The 22570-nt window shown below is 48.6% G+C and overlaps 1 protein-coding gene across 1 annotated transcript in view; it reads right to left on the bottom strand.

Moving 5' to 3' along the window:
• Mei1 (meiotic double-stranded break formation protein 1) overlaps positions 1-22570 on the bottom strand; it is a 51895-nt gene that overhangs the window by 10480 nt on the left and 18845 nt on the right. The window contains exons 12-22 of the mRNA XM_051160043.1: positions 20591-20705; positions 19031-19122; positions 17660-17801; positions 15794-15905; positions 15333-15393; positions 13098-13195; positions 10413-10581; positions 9971-10118; positions 6225-6503; positions 2105-2270; positions 587-691 (exon numbers count right to left, since the gene is read on the bottom strand). Coding sequence (XP_051016000.1) covers positions 587-691; positions 2105-2270; positions 6225-6503; positions 9971-10118; positions 10413-10581; positions 13098-13195; positions 15333-15393; positions 15794-15905; positions 17660-17801; positions 19031-19122; positions 20591-20705 — 1487 coding nt within the window. The remainder of the gene's footprint in view (positions 1-586; positions 692-2104; positions 2271-6224; positions 6504-9970; positions 10119-10412; positions 10582-13097; positions 13196-15332; positions 15394-15793; positions 15906-17659; positions 17802-19030; positions 19123-20590; positions 20706-22570) is intronic.

The raw sequence follows: 22570 nt of genomic DNA, 5'->3' as shown, positions 1-22570 counted from the left end.
TCTCCTTTCCTCCTCCTCCTCCTTCTAAGACAGGGTCTCTCTACATAGCTGTGGCTGTCCTGGAACTCACAACATAGCCCAGGATGGTCTTGAACTCACAGAGATCCTCCTGACTCTGCCTCCTAAATGCTGGGATTGAAAGCGTGCGCCACCACACCTAGTTAAGGTGTTCAATGATGCTGCCACCTTTGAGTCACCTTTGTCCTTTATTCCAGCAAATTCACTGGCTGATCTGGGATGAAATCCTTTCTGTGGTCTGTCGGTGCCCTAGCTGAGCGGAATTTAGACATTTTCTTACATTCCCCCAGGAAGAGGAATGAAGAATGACAGATATTTATAGAGCCAAAGATTCAGGTGGAGCAATTGCATGGTTTGTTGTTTTCGGGTTCTGTTGGTTTGTTTGTTTGTTTGGGGGAGGGACCTCTCAAGTATTACTTTACAATGAGTAGAGGAGGCTGAAAGCCATCCCCAGGAACAGGCTGGAACACTGGAAGGCATGGGACACCGTCACTGATGAGTGCCCCCACTCCCCCACACACTCAGCTCCCGGCCCGTGGGCACCGTCTGCAGCAGCCGAGGGAGGCACCTTGATGAAGCAGCTTCATGGCCATGCTGTCCAGGTCTTGCTCCGACTCGTTCCTCAGCTGCACCAAGGACAGGAGGTTCAGCAGCAGTGGCAGGTTCCCCGAGGCTGTGAGGAACAGGAACGGCCTGCTCAGAGGGCCAAGGGCAGCCCACCCAGAGGTCAGATACCTCCCCCGCCACAAATAGCCCTAAGTGAAGGAGCCTGGCTCTCTGCTCTCAAGGGAAATCTAATCTGGTACCTTGCTGGGATTCACTCCTGTTCCCTGACTCCTTCTCATGGATGCCAACTTTGGGTAGCTATTGGGAATCTATGACTTCACTAAAATCCATAAAAAAAAAAAAAAAAAAAAACATGGGAAATAGGGACTTTTATTCCTATTTTGCAGTTAAGAAAATAAAGCTCTGGGGGCTGGAGAGATGGCTTAGTGGTTAAGAGTACTGTCTGCTCTTCTAAAGGACCTGGGTTCAATTCCCAGCACCCACATGGCAGCTTATAACTGTCTGTAACTCCAGTTCCAAGGCATCTGACATCTACATACCAGTGCACATAAAATAAAACTAAATAAAAATTATTTAGGGGACTGGAGAGATGGCTCAGAGATTAAGAGCACTGTCTGCTCTTCTAAAGGACCCAGATTCAGTTCCCAGCACCCAGATGGCAGCACACAACTGTCTGCAACTCTAGTTCTGGGTGATCTGACACCCTCACACCAATGCACTTAAAATAAAAACTATTTTAAAAGAAGGAAAGAAAATAAAGATTGCCAGGTGGTGCCTTTAATCCCAGCACTCAGGAGGCAGAGGCAGGAGGATCTCTGTGGGTTCAAGGCCAGCCTGGTCTACAGAGCAAGTTCCAGAACAGCCAGGGCTACACAGAGAAACTCTGTCTGGGGTGGGGGGTTGGGAGTAAAAATCAGATTCTTGGGCCAGGTGTGGTAGCGATAGCCTTAATCCTAGCACTCAGAAAGCAAAGACAGTGGGTCTCTGTGAGTTCAAGGCTAATTTGGTCAGAGCCAGGATTGGTGGTGGCATACACCTTTAATCCTAATACTCGGGAGGCAGAGGCAGGTGGATCTCTATGAAGTTTTGGCCAGCCTGGGCTAAACGAGATCATCCCTTAAAAAACAAAATCAGATTTTCAAAGAAAAAAAAGTCCAGTTTAAAAAAAAAAATTTTTTTTTTTTTCCTAAAGTCAAATCAAGCGAAAATTTGAGTTTCTTCATACTGAAAAGCCAGCTTCTGGGGCTGCTAGCAGATCTCACTGGGGAGTCAAGACATCACAGACCCACCCTACTCCCACAGCCCTGCTGGTTTGCCAGCCTCCCCCAGATTTCTACTTTCTTTTTCCCTTTGGGAGCTGCCATTTTTTGACAAACAGCTCTGAGCACACGCTGTGCCAGGGTAGGGACTGGCCTGGTTTCTCTTCGGTTGCAAAACCTGATTCCCTTTCTTAGAGCACGCTTTCACCAAAATAGAATGGTCTCCTCTGCATGCCAAAACACGTCCAAAGGAAACTGACCTCCCGACGTGGGAGCTCCATACTCCACCAGCACGCGCTGCAGGATGAGCAGGAAGTGGCCTCGAATGAGACCGCCCACTTCCACGTCTTCATTCTCCTGCAGGAAGGTCCTCAGGACAATGAGCACCTTGCGCGCTGTGCCCATGGCACTGGAATAGACGAGGTCCTGAGAGAAGAAGGAAGCCAGAGCTCTGAGAGCACACAGCCGGGGACAGGTAGACAGTGCAGGAAAAGAGGGGCTGGGGTTAAAACCCGGATGAAGCCTGGTTCACGAACGCTGAGTGCGTCCTAACTTGGCACCTTACTTTGTACCAAAGGTTTCGGCAGATGCGCTGACACCTCACAGGTCCTGGAGAAGAGTCCCACCCCATTTCGCCAATATGCAAACAGAGGCTCAGGGATATCATAGGATTTGCCACGTAAAGCCAGTGAATGCCACCAAGGATGTGAACATAGGTCTCTGGACTCAGGATGCCTCTCTCTCTTATAACCTTAAGTATTAGGGTCAAGAAGAAGTTGTTCTCTTGTCTTAGGACCAGGAACCTGAGAACCAGGAGAGAACACAGTGGACAAGATGTCAGAGGGCAGGGAAAGAATTGGCTGCCATAGATTCAGGCCTTGGGACGAGAAGTAAGAACCAGGTCAGGCCCCTTCTCCGCCATGGCAACTGTCCCGTCCCTGCCCCAAGCTATGAAGGCTTGGGTTCAGGAGATGGAAAAGAACATTTTATTTTGTTTTGCTTTCTGAGTTATTTTAACGAGCGTATGTTGAAGGCAAAACAGGCAGCAGGGGCACCAGTAGCTGTCTCTGATAGCTCCTGGCGCCTACCAGCTGGACTAAGGCAATGCCTTTGGACAAACCAATGTGTCCGGCCAGTTAGGATAGGGTGCTATGAAGCCAACGTCAAACAAAGGCTGCCTCTAGAGAGGGAACAGCTCCCAATAATGCAGCGAGACGTGACTGCAGAGCACTTTAGCCAAATGGATCCTGGTGTGCTGAGCCCTGGGTGGGCAGGATGAGGGAACAAGAGCTTAGGCTTGGGCTTTGGAGAATCAGTGACGATCAGTGCAGTGGTTTTATAGCGTAGCTGTACGTGTCTATACATTTTCATATCTTCCTAATAGGAGGTGTCAATGGGGGGAGTTAAGGCCGATTGGTTGGGTCTGTCAAGAGAGGAGTAGCGAGCCAGACGTGGTAGCTTACACCTATAACTCGGGATGAGGACTTCCATATGTGTGAGGCTGGCCTGAGCTATGGATTAATTTCCAGGTTAGCCCAGGCTACAGAATAAGACAGTGCCTCAAAGAGACTAATAGTAGTTGTAAATTTTACAACAGTGTGTGCTAATAAATACAGGGAAGGAGAGGGGCAGCTTTGCCACCTCACAGAGACTCAAAAGACACATCTCCGGGCAGATAGAGTCACAAAGTGGAGGGCTAATGACACCTCGATAATCTAGGAAACCCAGACAAGGTCAAAGACAGATGTCACAGCACGAACTACAATTCTAGAACTCAGAAGACTGAGATAGGTGGGTCTAATGGTTAAGGGCAGCCTGGGCTACATACTGAGCTCTGCTCCAGGCCAGCTCAGGCTCAATATTGGATTCCTATCTCCAATAGCAACAATAATAAGATATAACTAACATATATTATATATATATATATATATAATTGTATCCAACCCCTCTACTTTAAAGAGTGTAAGGCTGAAATCTGAAGTAGGAATGATTTACTCAGGGTCAAAGGTCAAGCCAAGTGCTCTTGTCCTTTGCCAGCTCATCTCTTCCCCACTGCTCCCAAACTGTTCCCTCAGAAACCTGTGAATTTTAAAGGTCCAAAAGGAAAGGGGTTACATGGATTTTGCCTTTCACATTAATGCCTTGTGGTCTAAGAGGAAAGGGGCTATAGGGTCCTTGCTGACCACAGTAAATCCTGCACGCTGGTCTGTACCTCATCACTGGGGTTAGTGAGGAGTTGGGCGGACCCTCGGCCCACTGCATTTCCAACTGCCCGAAGCTGTCCAGACTCAGAACACACCATCTGTGACATCCTTGTTTTCCACAGCTAAGCAGCATCCGTGAAAGACCACCCATCGATAAGAGTGGCAATTAGCAGCTTTGTTTTCAGCTGTTAATTACCATATCAGAGCCAGAAATCGGTCCCCAGCACATATTTTTAGACCCTTTTCCCTCCTGTGGCTGAAAGCTGGAAAGAAATGGTGGGAAGCATTTGTGTGAGCAGAAGACAAAGCTGTTGTGGCTGCTCTTTTCAGCGCTGCTGTTTCTCCATAGCTGTGGTCTCCAGTCTGGGCTGCGATCCTTAGTATCTGGGGCAAGTCATGAGCATCTCAGATGTGAACACTACCTAGCTCAGACTCAGCCAGTGATGAGAACACATCACCTAAATGTAGCACGCATTTAATATCCCTGCACAGCACCTCCCAGCCACCGGCTCTCCATTTTACCTGGAACACAGAAAAGCCTCCAGGGCCCATCTGTAAGCAGCATCTGGCCCTTAAGGTTGGCAAAGGAAAGTAAAAGATTCCTGTGCCCTGATGCAACCACCTCCAAGAAAGGCACCTGGGGCAGCCAGGCCTAGCTAGTGGGGTACAATGGGGCACCTCATCACTTCCTGAGAACATGGGATCTAAGGATGCGGTCTTCTGAGATTCACTTTCTCTTTTGCCTGCTTCTTCTAAGTAGTTGTTTCCCTGGAAACTGGTGGTCCAGGGAGGTTTCCGCCTGCTCTGGTGGAAGGCTAGGTGGCAGTCTTTATCCTAGCAAGGCCCAAACTATGAGAGGAACCGAAGGAAGAGATAATGGGCTGCACCTTTTCAAGATTATAGATTTAGATGCTTACTTATTTATGAACTCAGTACCTCATGCCTTCCAAGCACGCACTCTACCCCTGAGGCACGCCTCCATTCCAAGGAGCTCTTACATGCTAAGTACATGGTTGACATTATAAGGCTGAGCTTAGGGGCTGAAAAGATGGCTCAGAGATTAAAAGCACTGACTGCTCTTCCAGAGGTTCTGAGTTCAAGTCCCAGGGACCATGTGGTGGCTCATAACCATCTGTAATGTGATTTGGTGCCCTCTTCTGGCCTGCGGGTATACATGCAGGCAGAGCACTGCATACATAATAAATAAATAAATATTTTAAAAGATTAAGATTGAGCTTAGAGGGGCTGGAGAAATGGCTCAGTGGTTAAGAGCACCGCCTGCTCTTCCAGAGGTCCTGAGTTCAATTCCCAGCAACCACATGGTGGCTCACAACCACCTATAATGTTATCTGATACCCTCTTCTGTAGATAAAGCACTCATATACAATAAATACAATAAATAAATCTTAAAAAAACAAAAAGACTGAGCTTAGAGTGGTAGGACATGAAGTGCAGTCATGGGTCATCAGGATACAGGTAGAAGGCCATTGAAGCTGGCCCTTCAAGGCCTGGCCAGGGACAGGGAACTCTGTGAGAGTCGAGGAGGAACATCAGGAGAAGGATGAAAATCAAGAGATGGCACACCTTAAGCCAAGGGCGTGTCACTAAACGGAAAGTGGAAGCCATCGACATCAACAGGGCACTTGAGAGGAGGACACACGAGTCCCCATGGGGGTAACGGGGCTCAGAGATCGCCTTGCGATCATGGGGATGCAGTTTTAAGGAGCATCAGGACCTGAAACCCAGGGGTAGATGAACCAATGAGACAGAGGTGAAAACTTTGGAGCAGACAATTACTTCTAAGAGTAGGGCTGTGCAAAGGAAAGAAATTAAAATATAAACAGCAGGCGGCAGGGATCACGAACCCATAGGTAATGACAGAAGACCTACAGAGCCACTTGAGAACAGCTAACAGGGCTTACACTCACAAAAACAAAACAAAACAACAATCTCTCCTGCCTTCTTTTAAAACCCAGGCTGTCCTTAAACTCACTATATAATTGAGGGTGACCCGGAACTTCTGGCTGGGATGCTGGGCTGCATCACCACGCCCAGTCTACGCACACTGCGGTGAAGCTGCAGGCTTCCTGCACGTTACGCAAACGCTCCACCAACCGCGTTTACATCTCCCTAGGCCTGGCCATCTGTGGCGGCTGAAATGAGTGCGTGCACCTACCAGCAAAATGAGTAGGGTGCTGGGCGCGCTTCTGAGCATTTGGAACAGGGCTGTTAAGTTGGCAGGGAAGATGGTACGCCCCGGAGATGCGTCGTCGTCACCTAGGTCCTCATAGCTGCTCTCTTCCCAAGAGAACCAAAGTTCCAAGACCCGGTACCCAAACCTACTCATCAATCCTGGATACACCAGGAAGAGCCTGAGCAGGAGCGGGTGGTGCGTGTAGACCAGGTGCAGGTCTGAGAGGCCCTCTAGGAATTTCCTGATTGCGCTGACCACAGACTAGAGGGAAAAGAAAACAACTAAATATACCTTGCAGAGGACCTGAGACCCCAAGAACATAACTAATGACTGAAGGTAATGTACTGTCACCGCAGCATCCTATGACATCTCACTGCTCGCTCCAGTGCTCCTGGTGAGAAAACCCCACACTGCTTACTTTTTTTTTTTTTTTGGTTTTTGGTTTTTCGAGACAGGGTTTTCTGTGTAGCCTTGGCTGTCCTGGACTCACTCTGTAGACCAGGCTGGCCTCAAACTCACAGAGATCCGCCTGCCCCTGCCTCCTGTGTGCTGGGATTAAAGGTGTGCGCCACCACGCCTGGCTTAATATTTACTTTGTAATAGCAGTTCTGAACCAGGAATGACTTTGCTCCCTATGTGATGTTTGGTAAAGTCTGGAGGCATTCTGATTACCACGGCTGGAGAAGTGCTACTGGCTTCTGCTATGGCGATCACAGGGGTGCTGCTAAAGACCCTCCAAGGCTCAGCAAAGATCCCCACGAGGTGGTGGGGGGCAGATAAAAGTAGTGCTGAGGCTGAGGAACCCAGCCCTACGATGACAACTAATGATTAATATGTGTATCTCTTGCCCTGGACTGTGTGGGGGCAGGTACACCAGCGGAGGGTCTAGCTCAGAAGGGAGGAAGCAGCTGTGTGTTGAATCATTTACTAAACCCCGAAAACTTACTCCTTTCCCATAGAAAACTGACCAACGTTCAGACTCCTTAGTTAATCTTGACAATAAAGACTAACAAAAGGATTGGGTTGCTTGGGAAATGCCCAGACTTGTAAGGCATCCCCCAGTGTGTCTGTGAGGGCATTTCCAGAGACACTACTTAGGTGGTTAAGTGGAGGAAGACCTGTCCTGAGTGTGTCACCATCCCATAGGGTGGGGGCCTAGACCGAATAAAGAGGGGAAAGAAAAAACCCATTAGAAACTGGTGGCTTAGCTGGGTGTAATGGCGCATGTTTCTAATCCCAGCAGAGGCAGGCAGATCTCTGAGTTCAAGGCCAGCCAGGTCTACATAGTGATCCCCAGGATAGCCAGGGCTACATTGAGAGACCCTGTCACAAGAAAGAGAAAAGACTCAGCGGCCCGCACCTATAATCCCAGCACTTGCAGAGGCAAGTAGATCTCTGTGAATTGGAGGCCATCCTGGTCTACAAAGCAAGTCCAGGACAGCCAAGGTTACACAGAGAAACCCTGTCTCGAGAAATCAAGAAGTGGGGGGTGAGGGGCTGGGGAGAAAGGGAGGGAGATTTGTTGCTGAGCTAGAGCAACAGCTTGTTTTAAAAAGAGGGGCGAGTACTACAGATGCCTACACAGTCAAGAGCACTTACTACGGGAGGCAGAGGCAGGTGGATCGCTGTGAGTTCGAGGCCAGACTAGTCTACAAAGCAAGTCTAGAACAGCAGCCAAGGTTACACAGATAAAACCTGTCTCGGAAAAAAATAAATTAGCACTTACTAGTTTTGCAGAAGACCTGCGTTCAGTCCCAGAACCTAGTCAGGCAGCTCACAGCCACCTGTAACTCTCATTGCAGGGAATCTGACACTTCTCTCTGGGCTCCAAAGGCATAAAAACTACATCTTTAAAAAGCGGGGGGTGGGGGGGGGCACAACTCATGTGGTAGAATGCTTGCTTAGGTAGAGCCAGGAGGGTCCCAAGCTCAAGGTCATTAAGTAGCTAAGTAAGGAATTAAAGCCAACACATGAGCTGTTGCCTCAAAAAAAAGAGCCAAGATCATTCACCAGGTGTTCATTTGTGTTTAGGGGGGAAAAGGAGAGGGGAAGAGGGAGAAAGAAGAAGAAGGAGGAGGAGGAGGAAGGGAGGGAGGGAGGGAGAGAGAAGGAGGGAGGGAGGGAGGGAGAGGGGGGAGGGAGAGATTGGTAGTTCTGCACTAAATCTGAGACTGGGAAAAATAGCTATAAATATTTGTTTGAGGAGAAAATCTGGTGGCAAAGGCTGTGACTCAGTGGTAGATGGATTGTGTAGCATGTTAAAGCAGCAGGTTTGATCCCTACACTCAAAAAAAAAAAAAAAAAGTGAAATGAGATTACTGATTTAAGGACTGGTGATACCACCAGATTTTGTTTGTTAGCAACAGCGCCTTTTCCAGACTGACCCAGAACTTACTATGTCTTCTAAGCTGGCCAAATCTTCCTGTCCTAGATTCTCAAATAGTGTGACTACAGACATAAGCCACCACACCCAACTAGAAGGCTGCTGTTTTGGGGGGGAATATATAATGAAATATTTAAGGAAAAGAGAGAATATAAAAAATTGTCTGGGAGGGCTGGAGAGATGGCTCAGACGTTAAGAGCAAAGTCTGCTCTTCCAAAAGGCCTGAGTTCAATTCCCAGCAACCACACGTGTTTGCTCACAACCATCTATAATGAGATCTGGTGCCCTCTTCTGGTGTATAGGTGTACATGCAAGCAGAAACTGAATAAATAATAAATAAATCTTAAAAAAAGAAAAAAGCACACGCCTTTAATCCCAGCACTTGGGAGGCAGAGGCAGGTGGATTGCTCTGAGCTTGAGGCCAGCCTGGTCTACAAAGTAAGTCTAGAACAGCCAAAGCTACACAGAGAAATCCTGTCTCAAAAAAGCGAAAAAAAAAAAAAAGTAATTGTTGCTGTAGACCAGTGATACAGCACTTTCCTAGCATATTCAGCATACTGGGTTCAATCCCCAGCACCAGAAAGAACAACAACAAACAAGTAAATAGAGCAATTAAAATACTCTTGGATTTTTTTTTTTTTTTCTGAGACAGAGTCTCTCTACGTAGCCCTGGCTGTTCTGGACTCACTCTGTAGACCAGGCTGGCCTCGAACTCACAGCGATCTGCCTGCCTCTGCCTCCCGAGTGCTGGGATTAAAGGCGTGTGCCACCACGCCCGGCTTAAAATACTCTTAAGTAACCCATGAGAGAAATGGAAGTGGGGCTGGAGAGCTGGCTCAGCAGTTAAGAGCACTTCCTGTTCTCCCAGAGGACCTGAGTTCCGTCCCTTATACTCATGTCAGGTGGCTGACAGCTTCTCCAGGCGCAGAGAACTGTACATCTTCTTCTGGCCTGTGGCACAAGGACAGACCCTGTGCACCCTGGAGAAAATTATTTCACTTTTGTGTGGAGAGGGCGGTGCTTGCTTGAGGCCTGTTTACCTTTAGCCCAGGCTGGCCTCTGCTGTCTCCGCCTGACTAGCACCAAGAGTGCGACCCGCCAGCCTTAGCTACTGTCCCTCCTTTTCTCACCTCTAAAATGGAAAGAACGACCTCCACGACCGGCTGAGAGAATTAGCGAATTTCTAGGCCCACCGTACACCAGCATTGTCCTCCTTTTTTCTCCCCTCATAACATTTCAGCTCAGCCCCTCTCTGTCACCCCTGTCTGCTCATACCATCAGGTCTCCCAAGGAACGCTAGTGTCAAGAGGCGCAGGAGGAAGGCCCGGGGCACTCGGGTTCATACCTCACCCAGGACACTGTCCTTGTCCTGGCACACTGCCAGCAGATAGATGGCGGCTCTGAAGACCACTGGTGGGGGGCACTCACCCTGGTCCTGCAGAGACAAAAGGAAGCTCTGCACAGCCACAAATAACTCTGCTTCGGGGACAAACCTGTTGACCAAGGAGAGCCTGAGTGAGAAAGGCAGAGCTGCCGAGCCCGTGGAGCCTCCTACCCTGCCTGGCCCCATCCTCCCTCAACTCAGCGTCCTTCCCCAGCGTGCCCACAGCCCGATAACACCATGCACAAACAGTGTGCTATACAGACTTTCAACGCATTGTCATGCACGTGCACTACAAAAGCACTCAAGTGCACACATGGAGATGCACATGGATGCATGCGCACAGACAAATCTCCATTACAGAAGCCCTAGGGCTCGCCACCAGCCCCCAGCCCTGAGGACTGACCTGTCATCATGGGTGTGAGCCAGGTAGAAGAGGAGCAGAATGCAGAACTGCCTCTGACGTGCAGCTGCCTCCACGTACTGGCGGTCTGACAGGAGGGCAAGGCTTTCTGGGGTCCTGCTGCTTATCTGGGGCAGCCCGTGCTGTAGGAACTCAGACACTGCAGAGAGCTCTGGGAGGGAGCAGGTAGGGGAAGGCCACAAAGAGAACACAGGAGAGCAGGTAATGACACTGAGAACTGCTGCACACAGACGCTACACCCGGCACCACGGGTAGCACAGAGGGAACTGGAGCGTCCTCTTCCCTAAAGAGCTTCCAGCCTATCAGAAGAGAGTGAACTTGGGCTGGAGAGATGGCTCAGTGGTTAAGAGCACTGACTGCTCTTTCAGAAGTCCTGAGTTCAATTCCCAGCAGCCACATGGTGGCTCACAACCATCTATAATGTGATATAATGTGCACTGTATACATAATAAATAAATAAATTATTTTTAAAAAGAGTGAACTTAACATGTGGAAGGACACAGACAACATCTATTAATGAATTCATTCATTCACTCAAGCATTTATTCATTCATTCACTCACTCCTCTGATGTCTGTTCACTGAGTAACTGCTCTAGATCAGACTGTGAAGCCTACCCGAGCCCCTGAAGGAAGAGACAGATAAGACAGGCCATCGCAGGACAAATGGTCAGTGCTGCGTTCCTGTGTGGAGAGAGAAACTCCGGCCAGCTATGGTGGCCATCAGTATGAACAGACGTGGGGCATCGGGAACCATAAGGCTGTGCGGATAATTCACAGCCTGACTGCAAAGGACACCCAGTGCTGCTTAAAGAACTTGAACACTGACGAATAGGTACTTCAGCAGGGTGTGGTGGCGCCTGCAGTTCCTGCCGCATCCTGGCAAGGTAGCCGGATGGCGTTGAGGAGGCTGAAGTAGACAGCTCAGGGGCAGCCTGGGCTACAGAGTGAGACCAAACAAAACAACAAAAACCACTCATGTCTTCTCTTGGGGTCAGAGATCCTGGTTTTCTCATGGAACCTGTTTTACAAAGAAGGATAGCAGAGGAAGAGACAAGGAAAGAGCCTTAAGAGCCTTTCAACCTTTTTGGAAAATTTACCACAGTTACCCTTATTTTCCACATTTCACCAAAGACCGCTGCTACCCAGACTGATATGAGAGGACCACAGTTGAAGACCGGAGGAACTAAGATGCTAAAAGTCCCCCAGATGGATACCTCAGCAGTGAGCGGAGACAGTCGGACAATGAGAGACTGGAAGCAGGTACCCAAGCTGAAGGCCAGCGGAAAGATCTGTCCCGCTAAGGCCAAGTCTTAAAGGCGTAGAGGGAATCCCCAAAACAGCATGGCAGCAGAGGCCAATCAGAAATCCTAACTCCAATTCAAGTCCATGCTCCCTAATGAATAGGACAAAGAGATGAGGACCCCGAGCGTCACACACGCCTCACTCAGGAATAGAAAATAAGGCTGCGAGAACGGAGTCAGTCTACCGCTCTTCCCGGCACTTTGAGACCTGGGGAACGGGTGAGAGGGGCTTCCTTTTGCCCTGACGACTGATGCCAAGGTAAGAGGCCAAGGTGATGAGGCTGCCTACAGTCTCGGGCCACCATAGCACAGGCACTGTGGTCTTCTCTCTGCAAGTTTTAGCTGGCGGGCAGACTGCTGAGAAACACTCGGCCAAAGCGGCCAGTGTAAGGAAAGACCCAGGAGCCAAGTCATGATTGGAGTGACGGAAATGCTTGCCTGGACTCCTATCTGTCTCAACATGGTATCTGAGAAAGAGGATGGATGAGACAGGGGAGTAGGGGGTGACACAGACTCTTCATCGCGGTAAAAGAAGAAACGTACTCAATACCAAGTCTAACCCGCTAGGACAGGATAATATTTGAGTGAGTACACTGAACACTGCCTGCCTTATATACGCCAACTGTGAAGTCTAGAATAAAGGTGTTTCACAGGAAATAGCACTGTAACCCTTGCTTTATCTGCCTGTGCCTCCCGGGCTTAGGGGAGAACCCAGTAAGTACTCTACAGAAGAGAAGACTTTTAGCACAAGGCCTGAACCCATTGCTCTTCCTGCCCGGGTTCTGCCTGGCTCTCCTTTGGTCCCCTAACTAGCACAGCCTCCTCTCTTCTGTCTTCCTCTATCCCTTTGCCTACTTCTATTTCTCTCATAGTCCTACCCATCCCAGGCATGGTACCTACTGTACAGTGCCCACCTTACTCACTGGAGGAGAAAGGGGCTTGGTCTCGCCAGTTCTTTCACCAACACCTAGAATACAGCCTGGCAAACAGTGGATGTACAAAAACCATTTCAGGAATGAATGGACAAAGAAATGGAACAGACTATTTGAGAGATTGTGTGTTCTGGGCTGGATGTAGACCGGCAAAGCGTTAGTGTGGGTGGTGCAGAGGAGACAACCGGGGAGAGGTTTTAGGCCTGATAAGCTGCAGGGTCCTGCCCAAGGATGCCAAGAGTCTTACATCCCCAGAGCCTTGGCTCCATCGCTTTCTATACTATCATCCCATCTCCCAAAGAGACATTCTAGAACCCGCCAGTGCAGCTCAAGCGGAGGTCTTATCGCTTTGGCTCGTAACACTGCCAACCGGCAAGGCATCCTGACTGAAACTGTCCTGGGACTCGGGAGTGGCCAGGTCACTTAATCCTACCTTCTTGGGAGGGTGGTTCTGTGTTCTCCAGAGCCATGAGGAGATTGAGGCACAGGTAGTAGAGGAAACTGGAACACACCTGGTTTAGGGATGAGTGACTTAAAGGGAGGAGGGAGAACAAAAGGGACAGCGTTACTGCTCTGGCTCCCGCAGCATTAATCCCACTGCGTGCTAAGACGCCACTGCCTTGTACCAGAGCCCAGTGACAGTCTAATTGTGGCTGCAGGAGAGGAGACCCTAAGGTGGCTATGACAGTAAACAGTGGGGGAGGGGAAGTGGAGAGATGGCTCAGTGGGTAAGGTCATTTGCTGATCGTGCAGAGGACCCAGGTTTGGTTCCCATGATGGACAGCACACAGCCACCTGTAACTCCAGTTCCAACACCCTCTTCTGGCCTCTCTGGGCACTGGACACAGACAGGCAAATAGGCACACACAGATACATAAAAAAAAGATTAAAAAAAATTTTTTTTTTTTGGTTTTTCGAGACAGGGTTTTCTCTGTGTAGCATTGGCTGTCCTGGACTTGCGTTGTAGACCAGGCTGGCCTCGAACTCACAGGGATCCACCTGCCTCTGCCTCCCGAGTATTGGGATTAAAAGTATGTACCACTACTGCCCAGCAAGATAAAAACTTAAAAGCACATAAAAGTGAATCTGAAACCAGCTGTCACACTTGTGATAGCCACTTGACCCATAAGGGACCATGAAAATTTTCATCAAAAACTATTTTAAGGAAGTCTATCAAAACATACAGACAAAAAGAAGGAAAAAAAGCAGTGGGGGGCTAAGGAGCACGACGAATGCAAGGAGCTGCCAGGCATGGTGGCACATATCTGCAATTCCAGCACTGGGAGGCTGAAGCAGGAGGATTGCCACAAATCCAGCCTGGGGAGGAGCATTTGCAAAACAGAAAACATAAAAAAGTTGGAGGAGGAGGAGGAAGAAGAAGAGGAGGAGGAGAAGGAGGAAATTGAATCACAATTTTGACTTTGAGCCGAGATAGATTCCTGTACATTCTTCCTGCAGTTGGTGTTCTATTCAAAACTATGGAAGGAGAGGCACCCATGACACTGGCCACTGTGAAAGGTCGGGACAGTGGCAGATCAAAGATGGGACCGAGCAGAAGGGTGATCTATAAAACTAGCAACACTAGACACTGGAACAGTGACGGCCACTATGAACAAAACTTGATCCTTTGAAATTGCTAGGCTGGCGACATGCCAAATTGATAAATATTGTGTTGTCTCACCTCTGAGGTCCTCAGTGTCTCCATTTAAATAAGATTACATGAATGATCTCCGAGAACCTGTGATGCTTAGCTTTCATTGTTAACTTGACACAGCCTTTGGGCATATCTTCGAAGGTTGTGTTAATTAAGTTAAATGATGTAAGGAGACTCAGCCCACTGTGGGTGGCACCGTCCCTAGGCAGGGGGCCCTGAACTGTGTAAGAAAAAAGAAAGCAGCCGGGCATGGTAGCACAAGTCTTTAATCCCAGGAGAGGTAAGTGGATCTCTGTGAGTTCGAGGCCAACCTGGTCTACAAAGCAAGTATAGGACAGCACAGGCTGTTACACAGAGAAACCCTGTCTGGAAAAACAAAGCAAAACAAAACAAAACAAAAAAAAAAAAAAAAAGAAAGAAAGAAAAAGAAGGAAAATGGGTGATGGTGGTACACACCTGTAATCCCAGCTCTCGGGGAGGTGGAGGCAGGCAGATCTCTGTGAATTTGAGGACAGCCTGGTTTACAAAGTTAGTCCAGGACAGCCAAGGCTACACAGAGAAACCCTGTCTCAAAAAAGAATACAAAAAAGTAAGCACACACACACATTCGCTTTTCTCTTCTCTTGGTGGTAGGTTCCACATGACTAGCCGTTTGAAGGACCTGCCTTAACTTCCCTATTGTAACCTGAAAGAAGCCCTTTTCTCCCCTAAATTGTTTTTGTCAGGACCACAGCCCTGTGTGACAGCCACAGAAACTAGGCCAGGGCACTCCGAGCTTTGACGTGACTGCTGCCTGCTTATACAAGGCCTTCCCACGGCAGGTGAAACTGAACTTTCAGGAGCTCCCCAAACTCACAGGAGCTCCCCGAGCTCACGTGTCAGGTGCTGGGCCATGCTGACAGTTTCCAACACACCAGGGTCCCACGACTAAAACACCAACCAGCTACTCCAGCTTGTCACGTCAAAACTGTCCCTGGCCCCTTGCTGTTCAGTTCTGCCAGAGACCACACATACCTCTGGCCACTGCAGAACCTGGCCTTCAGCTCCAGGGTCAGTCGTATGAATGACGAGTCAGCTAGAAGTGGGAAGAAAGCAGAGCCACTTAGACCAGGCTTGCCATAAAAACTTCCAGGTGCTGGTGTCAGCTGGTTTCACAATCATGGAGCCTGGGTCACTAGTATCTGGGAGACTCTGATTATCTGTACCTCACAGGCTGGGAATAAGTACATCTAACAAATGCTTGCCTCAGGGTGAGAGCTGGATGGCCAATTATCTCCTTCCTCTTTCAATTACATTCTAGTATCGCCTGGTACATCACACACACACACACACACACACACACACACACACACACACACCTACCACTCGACAGTGGGCAGAGAACAGGACAGACAGACAATCTAACAGATATTTCCTTGAGCACTCTCAACAGCTGCTCACCTCCCCACAGACACCCACAATGACCCGCCACCTACCAAGCTTCTTGGAGAACTTCACCTTCATGTGGGGCACGATGACAAAGAGGCTGTGCAGAATCGAGAGGAAAACTTCCATCAGGTTTGGGTGCGTGGCTTCCTCCGAGTACCTCTGAAAGTACCAGAAGCAAGAATATGAAAGACTGAGTCTCCAATGAAGCAAAGGGCATCTTGAAAACCTGCCCTCAACTCTACAAGTGTGGGTCTAGAGAGAGACCCACTTTTTAATTCATGTGATCCTGAGACACATGGGATACACTGACCTAGCACCTCAGGATTAAGGCTAAAGGAGTCTGTATTGTATCTAGCTCGTGCTCAGCATCCGGCTAACTCTGCATGCCTTTAGACGCCACCTTCTCCTCTCTCTGAGTCTTACTTCCTATGTGTGAACAGCTGGGACCTTGGAGACCTTGGCCATGCAGTCCTTTAGTTTTCTCTTTCTTTCTTTCTTTCTTTTTTTTTTTTTTTTTTTTTTTTGGTTTTTTGAGACAGGGTTTCTCTGTGTACCCTTGGCTGTCCTGGACTCACTTTGTAGACCAGGCTGGCTTCGAACTCACAGCGATCCGCCTGCCTCTGCCTCCCGAGTGCTGGGATTAAAGGCGTGCGCCACCACGCCCGGCTCTTTCTTTCTTTCTTTCTTTTTTTTTTTTTTTTTTTTTTTTTTTTTTTGTTTGTTTGTTTGTTTTTCAAGACAGGGTCTCTCTGTGCAGCATTGGCTGTCCTGGACTCACTTTGTAGACCAGACAGGCCTTAAACTCACAGCGATCTGCCTACCTCTACATCCCGAGTGTGGAGATTAAAGGCATGCACCACCACCGCCTGTGATGTTCTTTCCTTCTTTTTTATTTTTATTTTTATTTTTTTGGTTTTTCGAGACAGGGTTTCTCTGTATAGCCTTGGCCATCCTAGACTCACTTTGTAGACCAGGCTGGCCTTGAACTCACAGCGATCCACCTGCCTCTGCCTCCCGAGTGCTTTCTTTTTCTTTTCCTTTCTTTCTTCTTTCTTTTCTTTCTTTCTTTCTTTCTTTTTTTTTTTTTTTTGTTGTTGTTGTTGTTGTCGTCTTTGGGTTTGTTTTGGTTATTATTTTTTTAGTTTTTGGAAAAAAAACTATTTAAAATTTTTTTTATTAATTTATTCTTGTTACATCTCAATGGTTATCCCATCCCTTGTATCCTCCCATTCTTCCCTCCCTCCCATTTTCCCCTTATTCCCCTCCCCTATGACTGTTCCTGAGGGGGATTTCCTCCCCCTGTATATGCTCATAGGGTATCAAATCTCTTCTTGGTCTTTGGGTTTTTTGTTTTGTTTTGTTTTTTGCTTTCTAACAGTAGGAAAAAGACACTTAAAAATTAAGGAGTATAGGGCTGGAGAGATGGCTCAGAGGTTAAGAGCACTGACTGCTCTCCCAGAGGTCCTGAGTTCAATTCCCAGCAACCACATGGTGGCTGACAACCATCTATAATGAGATCTGGTGCTCTCTTCTGGCCTGCAGGCAGAATACTGTATGCATAATAAATAAATCTTTAAAAAAATTAAGGAGTATAGTTTAATAACAGACTCTTGCTTAATATGTGTAAAGTCTGGGGCACAGGGGAGATAGTAGGGGACACTCCTGTACCCATTTCCCAGGGCCATAGGGAGGATCAAATTACATAGCGACCACATCACAAACATGCATAACCTGCATATTAGTTGGTTATTACTGGTTTCAACTTTTTCTTCAGATGAATTATTAGCTTTATAATGAAACACACGTTATTTTTATAACCAGAGTAAAGGAGACTGCAAGAATAGTATTACTAATGCCCTAAGGGCCACGTGAGGAGTCCCTAAGTTTCATGCTGCCTGGAGAGGGGGACCTACCATCATCATAGGGATACACTGGGAGTCACAGGCACAGAGAAGAAATTCTGAGAAGGCCTCCAAGGTGTCTTCCTTCTCTGCGCTGGGCGCTGTGAAGGGATTCTCCTGGGCGGAAGGCTCACCTTGGAACTCCACAGCCAACCTGAGAAGACAGTGTGTGTGTGCTTCCTGCCGTAACCCAAATGCACCATAAGAAAGGATGAGCCTGAAGGCTGAGCTCCCAATTCAGGAAAGGACTTCCACCCTCAGGTGGGGCGCCCTCCGATGGGGGCAGTTGTTAGAGTCCTCAATGAGCTGGGTGCTGGTCGCGCACACCTTTAATCCCAGCAGGTAGGCCGAGGTAGGTGGATCTCAGACTTCTAGGCCAGCCTGGTCCACAGAGCGAGTTCCAGGACAGCCAGGGCTACACAGCCTTCAAAGTCTCTGCTGCCCCATCACACATGGCTCTTCTGCACCCCATGTGTATCCCCCCACACACACACCCCAGCATCTACTGCTATCTGCTAGTGCACATCTCTTTGTCTTTCCCAATGCTGCTCTCTCTGCCTGTAACACCTTCCTTGGATTCTACATAACTTAAAGAATTCACAAGTGTTCCTTCCCTCGGGGACTGTCAGCCCCTTATGGGCAGGTCTGTCACACAGCAGATATGACAAACTTCTGTTTACGTGCCGGGCATGTTGGCGCAAGCCTGTAATCCCAGCACTCAGGGAGGCAGAGGCAGGTGGATCTCTGTGAGTTTGAGGCCAGCCTGGTCTACAAAACAAGTCCGGGAAAGTCAAGGCTACACACAGTAACCAGGTCTCAAAACCAACAAACAAAAATAAACGACAACAAAAATCCACATCTGTTTACATAAACGTGTTTAGAAAAGAGTGACATTAGGCTAGTCTTGGGGAGGAACAGAAATGAATAAAACATAACTTCATGGAGGCTGAAGAAGTGGCTCAGTGGTTAAGAACACTGGCTGCTCTTCAAGAGGACCCAGGTTCAATTCCCAGCACCCACACGGTGACTATCAACCTTCTTTAACTACAGCTCCAGAGAAACTGGTACATCTCTTAGCTTCCATGGTCAATGCGTGCACAAACATTCAAGAAAAACAAGCACACACGTAAAATAGAAATAAACAGATGTTAAAAGATGTTTTAACCTCATGGTACAGTGGCAAACGCCATAACCAGGATGTTTTGTGGGAATCTAGAAGTGTCCTGCCCCCAGCTATGCATCCTCAAACTTCCTCCACGTACCCCAACCCCAGACAAAGTCCTTTCACAGTTCTGGAGAGCAACAGAAGCCAAGTGCTGCTTTGCCGTTTGCCTCAGCCCCACCAGGCTCTGCTCTGGCCTCAGGCTGCAGAGGGCCCCTTACCTGCAGGCGTTTCTAAACCCCTCCAGAGTGCTCAGGAGGAATTTCCCCTTCCGAAGAGTGGCCTTCTCTGAGTTTCTGCTGCAAGCGTGGCCCTGGGGTGAGGAGGAAAGGAGAGCTCATAAGTCAGTCACACGCCCACTCCACATGCCAGCCACCTGGATGCCACGCACCTCTTCCACTGTCACTGCAGTCTGCTGTTCGAATACACCTAACTTTCCAAGGGACCGTGAGCATATTACCACAAATCTGAGTAGCTTATTTAAAACACAGCAGAGGGGACAACTTTAGCCCATGCCCCTAAGGACCTCAAGAGTGGCTCTTGGTCCATTATGTACAGAAAGCTGTCACAGGCTGGAGAACGACAGCCTAAGTAGCTGTGATGCCCGTGTTGCTGTCCATAGCACAAGGTACTCCTCACCCCAGCAAGTATGAGAAACATACTCCTGAAAAACACAGCACTCACCCCGAGAGTGCCTTTCCTGATATCTTACGTCTATGAGCTACTAAAAGCCAATAGTTATAACACAGTGCACTTCAGTCAGATTCTTTATAAGACCCTAAGGCATCCAGTCATCAATAACAAGGTTGTGAGAATGTTTACCACACCTGCAACGTGAGGCTGGCCATGTGGCTTAGTGGGAATACTTGCCTTTTACCCATGAAGCCCTGGATTTGATTCCCAGCAGCACAAAAGCAAAGAAACAAAAACAGAAGAAAAATGTAAATAGCCACACTAGTTATTTTGAGACATGTTATGCAGCCAAGGTCGGCTTCAAACTCTTCAATCCTCCTACCTCAGGCTCCTGACTACAAGGGATTGTGGATCTGAACCTTGTTGACTAAGGTCCTTGGAAAATTTGGTCTTTAGAGAAAATCGTTTAGCCCCTGTGGCTTCAGTTTCTTGATCCACCAAAATGGAGAAAGTTCCTCTTAAGCCTGTAAATTGGCATGGAAGATAAGGTGATGTACAAATTGCTCTTCGAAGAACAAATTGGAGAGCTGGAGATATAGCCCAGTGGTAAAGCAATTGCCTAGTATATACAAGGTCCTAGGTTCAGTCCCCAGTACTAGAAAATAAACAACCAGCCAGGCATGGTAGTGCACGCCTTTAATCCCAGCATTCGGGGGGCAGGTGGATCACTGTGAGTTCAAGGCCAGCCTGGTCTATGAAGTAAGTCCAAGACAGCCAAGGGGACACAAAGAAACCCCGTCTCAAAAAAACAAAATAAAAAACAAAAGAAAGAAAGAAAACAAACAAACAAACAAATAGCTGGGCGGTAGTGGCGCATACCTTTAATCCCAGCACTCAGGAGGCAGAGGCAGGAGGATCTCTGTGAGCTCAAGGCCAGCCTGGTCTACAAAGTGAGTCCAGGACAGCCAAGGCTACACAGAGAAAGCCTGTCTTGAAAAACCAAAAAAAAAAAAGGGGGGGGGAACCAAACTAATAAATTAAGATAGACATGGTGATGCATGCTTACAGTCCTAGGACAGAGAGAAAAAGACAGACAGACAGACAGACAGACACTAGAGCAGGGGCTCCAGAAGCAGCAAGTCACTGACCAGGGACCTCCTGTTCAGAGGGGTCTGGGAAAACTCCACACATCGATCCAGCATGGCTTCAAGCAAGGCCCGCAGCGCCCCGTATTGCACAGGCAGAGAGCTCTGATGGTCCTTCCTGCACCCACAGAGACAAGCAGCAGCTCAGAGAGGTAAGCCGGCCCCAGGAAGATGCACAGCCTTCTGCGCATGCTCACCCTCTGTTCTCACAGAACGAAGCTGAACAGCAGAGAATATCGCAGAGGGATTCTGGGGATCGCATCAGGCAAGGGGGAAGGCCAGGTGGATAAAGGGGAAAAGGCTTCCCTCCCGACACACCCCCTGTTTTCCGAGCTGTTCACAGAAGGTGGCACCCATGATCAGGGTGGGTCAGAACCGTCCTTCAGCGGAGGCCTCCTATTCAAGTGATTCTAATTTCTGACACGCTGACATTAAATCAACCATAATGCTTAAAATATGAGATTTTTAAAAATTCACCATGACATTCTTGAGGCGGAGCTTTGTAGATGGCAATGTCTTGTCACAATGTTAAAAGGCTGGACTTAAAAATAAATAAATAAAATAAAATAAAAATAAAAGGCTGGACTTGGCTGCAGTTCTAAAGCATCTTCGGAAGAACCTTTCCTTGTCTTAGCTTATTGGTGGGTGCCGGCAATTTTTGGCATTCCTTGGCATTGCTCAAATTTCTGCTCATCTTTATAATGGCACCTTTTGCCTCCTTCTTCCATCTGAGTCACTACATGACCAAATTGCCACCCCCCCTTTAAAGTTTTATTTATTTTTATACATACATTTGTTTTGGTTGCGTGTATGTATGTGTACATGTGGTACCTGGTAACCTTAGGGCCCAGAAGAAGACATCAGATCCCCAGGAAATGCAGTTACAGACAGTTGCGAGCTGCCACGTGAGCACTGAGAACTGAACTTGGGTCCTCTAGAAGAGCAGCCAATGCTCTTAACCCCTGAGCCATCTTTCCAGCCCTACCCCCCAACCCCCATCCCCCACCCCAATCTTTTTGAAACAGGGTCTCACACCGTAGTCTGGGCTGACTTAGAACTCACTATGTAGCCCAGGCTAGCCCAAAACTCTCAGAAATTCTCTTGTCTCTGTCAGGAGCCATAGGACCTTGCCTGACCTGCCCCAGTGGCTGAGAGGCCCTGCTGGCTGAAAGCCACAGCTGTCTGCATACTTGAGATAATTATTCTGCCTGGCTACCACAAAGATCCAGCCTGACCTTGAGAAAGAGAACATTCAGTGTATCGAGACTTCTGTATAGTCGCCCCACTCCACACCTGCTGTCCTTGGGCCTGGCCCAGAAGATTTTGTAACTTTCCATTGCATTCCTTCTCACCCCCGCCCTTTCAGAAGCTTATTATAAATTTGGATACCCCCTTACAATAAACGGCCCTCGATAAGCAAAGTTTTTCCTGGGCTCGTGCCTTTCTCTCGCCCTATTCTTTATTCACAGGTCGCGACCCTCCTCGCCACTCCACGAATAACTGAACCCGCGGGTCGAAAACAGTGGCGCCCAACGGATGCCATGGGTAACCCTCTCCCCCCCCCCCCCGCCTTCGGGAAACTCTTATGGGGGCCAGTCCCAGGCCCCTCGCCCGATTCCATTCCAGCCTGCTACGGGACAGATCCAGCAGACTCCAGAGCTGCCAGCCAGCCTTTCACTGCCCTTACTCCCCCTCCCCCCTGCCAATTCGCCTTCTGTCCGGGCCCCCCCTTTCCCCAGCCCAGGACTGGACCTCTGTGCCACCACCTCAACAGTTCTAATTCCGGAAGATGGGACCCTCTCGCTGCCTGTGGCCTTCTGCGAGCTCCCTCCCTCCGACTCCCTCAATTCCCTTGCAGAGGTAGTTCTTCAAAACCGCAGAGGCCTCGACCTCCTTTTCCTCAAGGAGGGGGGGGCTCTGTGCTGCTCTTAAAGAGGAATGTTGCTTCTATGTCAGTAAAACAGGCTTAGCACAAAAGAGCCT

Source organism: Acomys russatus, chromosome 17 (assembly GCF_903995435.1).
Source record: "Acomys russatus chromosome 17, mAcoRus1.1, whole genome shotgun sequence".
In the NCBI taxonomy this organism is placed as follows: Eukaryota; Metazoa; Chordata; class Mammalia; order Rodentia; family Muridae; genus Acomys; species Acomys russatus.
This window is presented reverse-complemented; position numbering and strand designations above follow the sequence as displayed.